The following is an 11352-nucleotide window of genomic DNA, read 5'->3' as shown; positions in this document are numbered from 1 at the left end:
TGTGCCGTTAGAAAATCGGACAGACGGTGGTGGCTCTGCTCTAAGGGCACTCCTGACCCTACTAAGTAATTCCGTTTGAAATGATGTTTTCACTTCCTCACAAATGGGGATTTCACAATCCAGCGGCAGCAGGAGGAGGAGGAGGGAGGAAGAAGGGGGGGGGACCAACAACAATCTCTTGACTTTGGATTTTTATCTCTTCTGAAATAAATTGCCTCCTACAGCGAATTGCACTACAGTCGAGTACATAATTATTATCTCCTGCGGCCTATTCGCTTTCTCTGCTGTTCTTTTGCCTTTTGGCCAAAATAAACATGCTGCGGTTGTTGACATACATCTTTGGGGATGGGCTATTCTTTCCGTCCTTCTCACCCCCACATCCCCCCTCCTCCTGCCTCAAGTTTCGACGTGTACGAGGTCTCGAGAAATTCAAGACCCTGCGTTTCCCCCGCAGAAGGAGAATGGGCCGGGGCGGAGGGAGCCCTGGGGCTAGGCCGCGCCCCGAGGGAGCGGTGCGCGGGCGCCTGAACCGGCTTACCTGCGCGTCGGTGAGGCCCAGCATCGCGGCCAGCTGCTTTCGGTCGGGCTTCGTCACGTACTTCTGAATCTCAAACCTTTTCTCCAGGCCTTTCCTCTGCAGGTTGGAGAAGACAGCCCGGGACCATGAGCGCTTCCTCTTGTACGTCTGCGGCATGGTGTCCTTCGTGAGCACAGCGTAGGGACCTGCCACCAGGCGGTAGCGGGGGCAAGAGAAAGACAGGAGGGCCGCGTCAGTGCCACGTCCGCGGTCTGCGGGCCCGGGACTCACCGCGCTGCTTAAGACTTGTTTTTGCGTTAACATCTGCCCCCCACCCCGCCCCGCATTCGGATAGCCCTTCGCGCAGACTGGGAATGGCCTGTCTAAAATGGAATCCTACAGCTCTTGAGACTTTAGGCGTGAGGCCTAAAGCAAGTGTGGAATGGAGAAGCCGGAGCTTCATCGATTAACGCCAAAGGGAAAATATCAGCCAAATGCGCGGCCTTTGGGCATGCAAAGATTTGGCGAAAACGTCGGTTGGGCCTTAGGATGTAGAGAAGACAGCTTTGACTCTCGTGTGTGTGTGTGTGTGTGTGTGTGTGTGTGTGTGTGTGTGTGTGGATGTGTGTGTGTGCGCGCGCGCGCGCGCGTGTGTGTGTGTGTGTGTGTGTGTAAGTTCTTGCAAACGTGTGCGCCGACAGAACCTCTCCTTGGCCAAAGCGTTTGAAGTCATTCCAAACTGTGTGTATGTTAAAAAAACAACACCTCTGGCTGCATTGTCAAGCCCCTCTCTGGCGGCAAGACTAGGGAAAGCCCCTTCACCCCACCGCCCACGGCCTCCCTGGGTCCCCCACCCTCTGCCCCCGGGAGCCAACCGAGGGGTGAGCTAGCCAGCTGAGAACTCTTTCGGTTTCTGTCTCCGGGCTTGGTAGCCTCCTGCACCGACCCCGGGTTGGCTGAACCGCGGTGGCCACGCCAGGCGTCAGTCCTGAATGAGCAGTCAGTCGACCCGCCCCGTCAGGCCGTCGCTCAGCGGGGTTTCCGTACCTGGAAACGTGTCTTGAAACTGATGCTGGACTGAATTTCTCGGGTTCGAGCTTAAGGGGCTCAGGATGGCAGAAGCCTCGTTAATGGGATCTAGAGACGCGAAGAATTGGCCGGCAGAAGGCTGCAGGCCGGGAAGGTGTACGCCTGCGGGCCGCCCGCTGGTTAGCAGGGACGTGAGGTCTGGGGACGAGGGAAAAGAAGAGCTGGTTACACCTCGGGCAAACCCACACTCTCCGGCCGAGTTGTCCCTCCCCTCCCACCTGGATTCGGTTTCCCTGCAGCAAAGTCGCGAGAGACCTTGTCTCTACCCCAAAAGCCCTCTCTCCCCGACAGAGGCCAAGGGGCGATGCACAAAATGTTCCCATGTGTAGCGCACACGTCCACGTCCACACATATAGCAAGGAAGGGCTTTATATAAAACGGCCAAAAGGCAGTCACTTTCAGGAGACCTCCACCCTCCCCGGTGAAGGAGCCCCCACTCTGCTGTTTATCTACATTCTTTGAGTGGCATTTCACTAGAAATCAGATAAATGGAAGGGAAAGTGTTCCCCGAAAGGGTTTCCCCTGTCAAATTAATATAGCTCACTCTCTAGATATGTGATTCAAGAGACAGAGAATAGCCATTTTAGCGAATATTTATGCCAACGGATTTTTAGGAATAATGATTCTGTGACGTGTGTTTTTTAAAGCATCCCTGGAAACTTTTTTTTTTTTGTAATGCAGAGCAGGTGAGTTTTACACCCAACGTTTCACAGTCTTCTTACAATTCATTTTCTTCTCCCTCATTTTACCGACTTGTCCTTAATTGTGAAAATACTCAAAGGCATCCCAAACGGCCCTGGGACCTGGGAGTGCGCCAGGGCCGTGGTCAGAGGCCTGCAGCCTCTAGCCCAAGACCTACCTCTCAGCGTGTTGCCTTCCTTGACTTTGGGGTCAAATTCTGCAGACAAAATGCGGTCAATTCCAAATTTGAGGTCCTTGCTGGAGGGGGCCGGGGCCGAGCCGCTATGGGGGGGATTCGGGACCCCCCGCGCCCCAGAGGCCGGAGGCTGCAAGGCGCCAGCCCGGGGTGGAGGCGGAGGCTGCTGCTGCTGCGGTGGTTGTTGCTGCTGCTGTTGTTGCTGTGGGTGATGGTGGTGGTAGGCGGCTGAGAGCGGAGACAGCCGCTGCGGGAAGCCAGCCGGGACTTCGGAGGGCGCCACCACCGGGGTGGGTCGAAGCGGGGATCTGGCGGCAGCTTGGAAAGAGGCGTGCGGGTGAGCCGAGCCCAAGTGCGCGGTGAGGGCGGCGGCCGAGGCCCCCGCCAGACCCTCCGGGGCCGCCCCCGGCTCCCCCACGCCGGCGTGCAGGATGTCTGCGATGCAGAAGGAGGGTTTCTTGACCGCGGCGGGGTCCAGGGGGAAGGAGCAGCCGCCCGGGCCGGCCGAGGAGCAGTAAGCGGCCGACCAGAGGCTGAAGTTGGAGGCGTAGAAGGGAGCCAGCCCGGCGGCGAACATTCTGGCTGGGTGCGCCGAGCGCCGCCGCGGCCCGGCCGGGCCCGGCCGGGTAGCTGGGTGGGTGGGTGCGCGGGGAGGGGCGCTCTGGGTCGCGGAGGCGGCGGCAGCCCAGCCGAGGACGATCCGCTTTCGCTTCTCCGTCCGCACTGAAGACAGGCCAGGGAGCCCTAGCGCCACCGAGGGAGGAGGCGAGGCCCGGATCCCGGCCGGTCACAGCCTCGGCCCCTGGCCTCACTTTAAAGGCGGCGTGGCGCCCGCGCTCCCCGCGGGCCGGAGGCGAGCGAGGGGCTCTGGAGCTGCTAGGCGGGCAGGGGCCGCGGCTCCGCACACTCCAGGGAAGCCGGGGAGACAGGGGCCGGGCACCGAAAGAAAACCCAAACAGCTAAGCCCTACGAGCTAAATTTAAAACAACAACAATAATAATCCGTTAGCTTAAAAAAAAAAAAAAAAAAAAAGAAAAAAAAAAAAAAAAACTCCTCTCTAAAAACTCCCAAAGTTTTGGCAGGAGCTTCGGAGTCAGACCCAGGGTAGGACCTCGATCCGAGCGCTCATTGGCCATCCTCGTGACCAATGGGAGCGGAAAGTGGAGGGGAATTGGGAAAGAGGGGCGTGGCCCGCTTCCTCGGCCACGCCCCCGGCCACGCCAAAGTGTTTGCTGCTGCCGCGTGGGCTGAGCAGGGTCCCGCGCGTAGGGGCCCGGGCGGCGGCTGCAGGGAGTTGTGGCCCTCCCCTAACTTCTGCAGCTCCAACCCGGCATCGGACGTGGAGAGTTGGTCCCAGCGCTCCTGGGGCGCTTGCCCAGAGCAGCTGGTGCTCCCGTGTATTTTCACGGGTGCAAAGCGCGCCTCCTGGCACGGGGAGGCGGCCCCCTGGGTTCCCTCCTCCTGATTTCACTCGGGCCTGATTTTTCTTCACTCAGCCTTTATCCCGAAAGTCGATGTCCTCATCCTTCGTGGGCTCCGGCTGCCAAGCTGCTCAGCTCTGAGCTCTGGCGCGGGAGAGCTGGGGTGCGGAGTCCCCGCCCAATTTAGCACCGCGTCAGCCTTGCTGCCTCCGAGACCTTCAGGGAAGAGAGGAGGGGCGGTCGCAAATTAGCTTTATTCCAGGCTGTCACGCAGTGACAACTTGGACGAGTAACTTTTCAAACAAAATAAGATGGATGTCTCCGAACGACTCCCTTGGTCTCAGCCAAACCCTCCCGGGAGCCTCAGACGACAACAAAACAAGCCGCCGTCCCGAAACCCGGGAAAGCGGCACGCGCGTCCCCTCCTCTGCTGCACCTTGTAGGAAATGTCACCCTCTCAGCTCCACCACAGCCCCAGATCACGTGGGGTCCATTGTTTTGCAAGCGCCCACAAGAGCACATTTCCTTGGGGTTAAATACTACTTTCAATTCAGTGACGGTTTCCCCAGGAACCCCTTGGGCCTGGTCGGAAAAGAAGACGAAGCGGAGTCGACGTCTTCCATTCGTGCTTTGGGTCTTTAGAGCGTAGGGTGGGTGTAGTGGGGGTTTTCTGCAACATCAACATCTCTATTTTAAGAATTCGTTCTCTTTTAAATTACAGTCAGAATGGATTTCCCCACCCCTCTCCCAAACAAACCACAGGCCACCCAGATGAGTTCTTCTTGCACATTTTCAGGAAGAAAATAAAATAATAACAATAATGAAACACGAAATCTTTTGTTTTCGATTGTCCTAATAAGCATCTACTAACAGAACTTCTGCGCTTCTATGGTATTTCTCCCCCCCCCCCCCAAGAAAACTTTTAATATACTTGCAGTAAAGCTTCTGTGACATTTTTTATTTCACTTCAGCACCAAGATGTCTTACCAAACAAACCCAGAGGCAACAGAACTTGCCATGCCTATGTCAAGGCTCAGGATGTGGGCTAATTAAATATATTTCTAGTCGTTTCTAGACTTTTGTTGCAGCTGCTGTCATTTTAAGCTTTTGACTTTCTCCTGGAAAGTAATTAATCACTGATCAATCACTTCCGTCCGGTCAGCCCTGGAACACCGCCTCCCGCCCATTCCCTACCCGCGCCCCCATCCCCTTTCGGTCTTTCTCTCTCCCTCTCGGGGTCTCCCTCTCTCCTTTTATTAAAGGACATGCCTGGCTCCATGCAGCAAGGACAGAGGTGTTATTTCCAGAGATGGAATGGAGCGGTGGGATCTGCTGAGGACACGGGCACCTGGGGTAAGAGATCTAGGAAGTCCAGTTCTGTTTCTAGCCAGAGGCAAAGGAGTGACAGGCATAAGCCGCTTGGGGCGTTGGACCCTCCTTGAAATGCTCCAGTGGCGAAGTTTCAGGCCGAGGCCGGGGATTCTGGCGAGACTCCGCTGCAAGGGCGCGGCCTCGCTGTGACTTCACGGCTCCCAGGGCCGGTCACCAGCGCAAGTGTGTTTAGGGACGGCCATACACCCTTTTTTCTTGTGTTTTCTAGTGTCACTTCTAATTCCAATTTGACCGCAAACATTCAAACAGCGGCCTAAGTTCAAACTCAAGTTTCTACAGGCCTCACCCCTGCCTCCCGCCCCCAAACAAGACGCGTCCCTCAGGGGGCGGGTGGGTGCAGGGTGCTGACTAAGCGGAACGCGCGCCCCTGGGGTGTCCTGAGGCATCCACGACCCCCGTCTGCAGCATTCGAAGGCCTCGAGCGCGGGGTCAGGCGGGACTGGCGAAGGCAAGGCCCGGAGGGGGGTTTTCCTGCAGACTCCTAGCCACGCCGCGCGTTCCTCTGTGTTCCCGAAGGCCCCCTCCCCCCTGGCTTGGCTGTAAATCGCAACTTCACGAGCGCTCTCCTCTGCTCTTCCAGGCCCTCGGCCCCCTTGCAATCGCGTCAGCGCCACCCGGGCCTACTCTGAACTCTGGAGGGAAACGCAAAAAAAGGAAACCTTTGGAACGACCCCCTGCTTCCCCCCCCCCACCTCCCCCCCCACACACCCTTTTCCCGGGATCAGGTCTCGCCGCTGCTGGCCCCTCGCTCCTTTCTGAGTCCGCTGACTCCCCTCCTCCTTACTGCCCACCCCTCAGAACCAAGAAAGCGGCAGGAAACCCCGGGCTCGCCGGAGTTCAGGTCATCTCCTGTTTTTTGATGGGCTCAAACTCGTACTAAATGAGCGGATGTGCCTGCGAGATTGGTCTCAAAATAGAAGCGGCCTTAGTATTTTAGGATACTGCAGAAATCCTTATTTCTTCCGGAGAAAAACTCTATAATGACTCCTAGCACTTCCCCTTTCAATATTTGTGCAACTTTATCTCCACCGACAAGTTGCTCGGGTGACGCAAATCCGCCCTTGTGTATTACAACTACCAAAATAAATGCGCGGAAATCAATTCCCTTCTAGCAATGAAAATATAAATATACAGCTGCGACTTTCCCCTTTAATCTTTGCTTTCCGAGCGGCTCCGAGCTGTGGCGAAATGAACTGGTCCAGAGCAATTGAGACGGGCGGGGAGGCCCTGGGGGCAGAGGCGAGGGCTCCCGGGGGCCTGGTAGCCACGAGGCTCCAGGCTCGAGCAGGAGTAAAGAGGGCCTCCCTTAAGCGAATTAATTTGAGCTTAAATGTGGCTGCGTTGCCTTCGGGGAAGCGCAACTGTAAAGACAATTTCATCTGAGGCCGCAAAGCTGTGCTGGCAAATTACAATTGACAATAGAGTAACAGAAGTACTTGTTTATACTCAAAGGCCACAATAGCTGGGGTTTCTGATCAATTCTGATGGCTGTCTGTAATGCACTCCACTCTCCCCTTTTGCTGGGTACACCCAGCCAGAAACTATTTCACCATACTGGGAATGGACAATGCCAGATAAGATTCCTTTCATAATGTAACATTTTTGCTTATGGGGATGGCATCTAGGGTTGAAAGAAGGGGCAGAAAACAGAAGTTTCTGCATTGACTGAAGCAAGAGAGGGGTCCCCTTACCCTTTGGCTGTCCCTTGAGCCTCTGTATTTAAAACACCAGTGCAAATTCTTGTCCCAAACCTGGGGACACAAATACACACCAACTGAGCCTAAAAGCTCAAGGAGAGTGAACGCTGACCTTTGTTTATTGTAGTGCCATAACTCTACAAGGGCTTACGCTGTCCAGATCTGCTATCTGCTTTTGTTGTGGGGTTTTTTTTTTTTCTGGTACACTCTAGGCAAAATAATGTGCTAGGTAATTGCTCTGTGGACTTGGGGACTCTCCCTGGCCCTTAAAATGTTTTAAAATATTTCAATCACAGTACCTCGTGGTTTCAAAGACAAAGAAGGAAATCGCTAAACATTTCACAGTCAAAAAGAGAAGGAAGCCTAGCTTACCTAGCCGAGGATATGAGAGATTTCCAATAATGTAGGAATCTGCTTATATTCTGCTATCATTCTGCCAGCTGAAGATTTATAGACTGTGGGGCTCAGCCCTCACATTTAGTGGTAGGTATGGGACTTCTGTTCCTTGTGGATGCTACGTACTGGAGTTGAGGACTCTAGCTACTACACACACACACACACACACACACACACACACACCCCTTGGATTATTTTAAGCAGACCCCAACTCCCCTTTCCTGGAGACTTTAGTTAATCCAGAACTAAATAAAGTTCCTAAGTTTTTCTGAACATAGTTAGACTTTGATATGGGGTAGGAAAGGCAAATAACAGTGTGACAGCACTACAAGGCCCATAGCCACTGGATTTCTTCCTTTGCCCTGTTCTCATTCCCCAGGTATGGCTGACTCATAGGTGGCCATCTCTTTATGTGATCATGGCCCTGCCCTTGACCTCCTGCCCACAGCTCTGGCTTCAGAGACTCAGATAACGTTCTGGGTCTGATCCCATTTGTGGTTTCCTCTCACAGAGTTTCTCACCTCTTTCCTTCCCTCCATCACTAGGATGTACCACTGCACACACGTGTACTACTCCCCCCCCCCCCCATACACACATATGCACATGCTCGTGTGCTCACTGGGGATCTTAGAGACCGAGCAGAAGAGCAAGCAAGCGGTTTGGGGTTTCCTCCTGTTGCAAAGAGCTACTTGTCTGTCTTTCCAAGTCACCTTCTCCACATGCAGCCAAGAAAGACCTCAGACCTCATAAAACTTAATAGTAGAATCCATTTCAACAGGGCACAGTGTAACAAAGACTCACATATAGTTGCAGTGAAATCATGTCCCCAGAAGAGTAAACTATGAGAGACCATCTTTAACACATAAGATTTAGTGCTTCCTTCAACAGATTCTGTTTGGTAGCTGGGAGAGAGCTTGCACACTCTCAGCGGATTAGCCTTGTGGAAGCTGGGTGGGTTGCCTAAATTACCAGATCCTAATAGCCAAGGTTTGGTCTCTAGTGAGTGAGCTCAATGTTAAGGTAGGAGAAGGAGGTGTAGGTGATAATCATACATTCAAAACAACTTCGGTGTTGAGAGGGGAAAAAGCAAATCACTCCCAAAGTTATATTTCCCTAACCAAACAGTCAAACAAACAAACAAAACCTTTCTTTCCTTTGAGATAAGTTTTCCAACGTATAGCATAGGTTCCGAAGACGGAGAGGGACTAAACGGCAGGAATGGAAGGGGCCCTTGGAAGAGAGAGGGTCCTGGAGCCAATGAGAGCTCTGTAGGCAGAGCCAGAGGGTTGTCTCCATCTCTGTCCCAATCTGCCCACCTGCACCCCACCAGGATTGAGACAGCTTTGCATTTGGTGGCAGACTCCTGCCGGCCCTGTCTGGCCCCCACCAGGCCCCAGCATCCCCTACACCCCTTGGTGAGCCGGTAGAGTACCAAAACTCGGTTCTCTGCTGACACCTGCTGGGCCATCTCTACATCGTTGCCTGGCTGTGCCTGTCCTGTGCCAGCAACGTTGCTGTGATGCAAGCTGACGCTTCCTTTTGCGAAAACACAGGTTTCTAAAATCGGTGAGCACCAGCAGCTGTTACCCTCGATATTGCCAGCAATATGGAAAGATCTTGTATTATGTCTTTAAAGTGACCGCGAGAAAGCGGTCACCCTTTCGGAATAATACCTTACATTTTACAGATCTCGAGCCGAGTTCACATAAATCATCTCACCTGTTCTTTAAAATAACCAATTGTAAGGATGCAGAGGAGGTACGATTATCCCTGGTTGGGTTTAGGATGTTGCTCCTCAGAGAGGTTAAGTGGCTTGCCTGAGGTTGCATAGTTAGGAAATGGTGTTTGTTGCCGGGAACAAACAGACAACAGAACATGTTGCTACATGTTCTGACTCATCAGCCAGAGCCATACCTCTCAGCCAATTTCTTGAGGGGAAACCGTTCATTCAGAGGAAAAACTCTTGCCCGCAATCAGAATGTGCACTGGCTTCAGGCAGAGGCCGGAGGGTAGAACTGTGTCTAACCCAGGAACCGAGGCTGTCCCAAGAACACTGTCAAGCAAGGGCAGGTTGGCGACTTCGTTATGAATGTGTGACCAGATGTATCAGGCAGCCCCTGGGCTCACCATATGTTTCTCCCCTTCCTCTCAAAGTAGCTGAAATCCAACTCCTGGAGGATTCCTTCTTTGGAGAAGAGGCATCATAGTATGAATTCGTGTCTCTGACCCTTCTCATTGTGCAAATACCTGAGGGTAAGGAGCTGTTTTGACAAGGAGAAGCCAGGAGGAGGTTCTGAGCTTAAGATACAAACAAGGACACAGACCTTAGTGGGGCACCCAGGGCGCAGCATTATAAAGAGCATGGACACGGCCCCTTGCAGGGCCCTAAAGAAGGGATTAGAAGATGCTGTGTCCATTTATCCAGAGTCTGTCCTCTTTCTACAAGTGCTCTAAACGGGCACTCCCCACGCTGGAGCTCTACTATCATTTTCCCCCACCAGCACCAAATAGTTTTGTAGGATTTCAGTGCCTTGTTGAACTATACAGTAAGAATAATCTTTCACTCCTGAAGCTCATAGTTATATAAGAGTATAAGCATTATACGGTTATTTCTTTTAGATACAGGTATTTCATGGCTGGAAGCTCTTTTATCTGAGTCATAGGTATGGCAAATGCTTATGGTACTTGTCTTTATGGGTCTTGAGAGAGAATCAGAGTCGTAAAGAAGCAGAAAGGCGAGCCTGGATTTACAGAAGACTTCAGTGGGACCAGGATTCTCCTGCTAACCAGTATTCACCTAGCTCAGCCTGGCCTCAGAAACTTTGGTCCCAGGACACACAGGGATGGCCCAAACTAAAGCACAGGTGATGGGGGTAGATAGAGATTAGGGGAAGAATTTAAAGATGCTCGGGAGGTAGAATGGACAGGCAGAAAAGACCGGCTTTAAACCGTTCCTGTTAAAGAACATATTGTATCCCAACACAAATATCACCGTGTTCAATCATAAATGTGTAGATGAAGAACCTGTCGCTAATTTAACACCCAGCTTTATGGTTTTTCTCTTGCCCAGATGCTTCCTGTATTGGGAGATGCCACCAACACATGCATGAGTCTTCAAAGTGAACAGTTGTGTTTGAGTTTGTACTTTTGAGCCCAGGACTAATTGTTGTGTTTATTTGTAATTAAGACATGTAAATAAGCTGTTAGGTTCGGAAGCATTTACAAAGCGCGGCAAGTATTTACAAAACAGAAATATTTACAACAGCACAGTTTGGTGAGTTGGGAAGGCCACTAGCCTGTTAAGGAAGGCAGAGTTTAGAGCCTAATAGTATTACAATACCCTCACTTTTAAGAAAATAAAAGCCCAGTAGGGTATGTTTAATCTCACTTCACTTTGAATGTGAGAACTCTAGGTGATGGAGAAGAACACCATCACGGAACCAACTGCCATTTTAGGACATTATTAGTTCTAGTTCCTTCCCTGCAATCCCCTTAATGGACCTCACTGGATTGTTTGCTCGTTGTGGTTTTCAAAATCCCCAAAAGAAAGGAGTTTTACTTCAAGAATACCAACATTTCAGATGAGGACTTATACTATTACATGAAGGCTTAATCTTGGCTGAGAAATCATGGAAGCAGGCAGCAAACACAAAAATTAACCTGTCACACGCAGGTGACTCTTTCTTTACACTCGGAGTAGGTGAATGGTTGATGATTACCCATGGAATTCCAGCCCAAACTCTCAGAAAAAGTTGGTTTGCTGTGACGAGCTTATGTGAATGATTCCCTGACTTCTCCATGTATATCTAGCTACCTACTCAAAACCTCTGCTGTTGGTCTCATCTGTACCTCACACTTGCTGTCCTAGAATGAGCTCATCATTTACATCTCCAAGCCGCTTCTCCTCCAGGGTTCTTGGTAAAGTCACCCTTGCCACCCCCCACTTTTTCTTTTTTTTTTTTT

At 52.0% G+C, this 11352-nt stretch overlaps 1 protein-coding gene across 1 annotated transcript; it reads right to left on the bottom strand.

The window, feature by feature from the left end:
- Positions 1 to 33: 33 nt before the first annotated feature.
- Positions 34 to 4245, bottom strand: HLX (H2.0 like homeobox). The gene is made up of 3 exons (XM_040460948.1): positions 2466 to 4245; positions 1565 to 1744; positions 34 to 723 (listed from the first exon to the last, which is right to left on the bottom strand). The coding sequence occupies exons 1-3, from the start codon at positions 3058 to 3060 to the stop codon at positions 269 to 271; spliced, it is 1230 nt and encodes a 409-aa protein (XP_040316882.1). The 5' UTR covers positions 3061 to 4245; the 3' UTR covers positions 34 to 268.
- Positions 4246 to 11352: the final 7107 nt, after the last annotated feature.

The sequence above is a fragment of the Herpailurus yagouaroundi genome, unplaced genomic scaffold (assembly GCF_014898765.1).
Source record: "Herpailurus yagouaroundi ecotype Mexico unplaced genomic scaffold, PumYag 253, whole genome shotgun sequence".
Classification (NCBI taxonomy): Eukaryota; Metazoa; Chordata; class Mammalia; order Carnivora; family Felidae; genus Herpailurus; species Herpailurus yagouaroundi.
The sequence above is the reverse complement of the archived record's forward strand: the minus strand, read 5'-3'. Positions and strand labels throughout refer to the sequence as shown.

Coding starts and splice junctions, on each gene's coding strand:
- HLX (XM_040460948.1), bottom strand. CDS start 3,060: ATGTTCGCCGCCGGGCTGGCTCCCTTCTACGCCTCCAACTTCAGCCTC. Junction 1,745..2,465: donor GGAAGGCAACACGCTGAGAG/GTAGGTCTTGGG, acceptor CCTCGTCCCCAG/ACCTCACGTCCCTGCTAACC. Junction 724..1,564: donor GTTTCAAGACACGTTTCCAG/GTACGGAAACCC, acceptor GCCTGGTGGCAG/GTCCCTACGCTGTGCTCACG.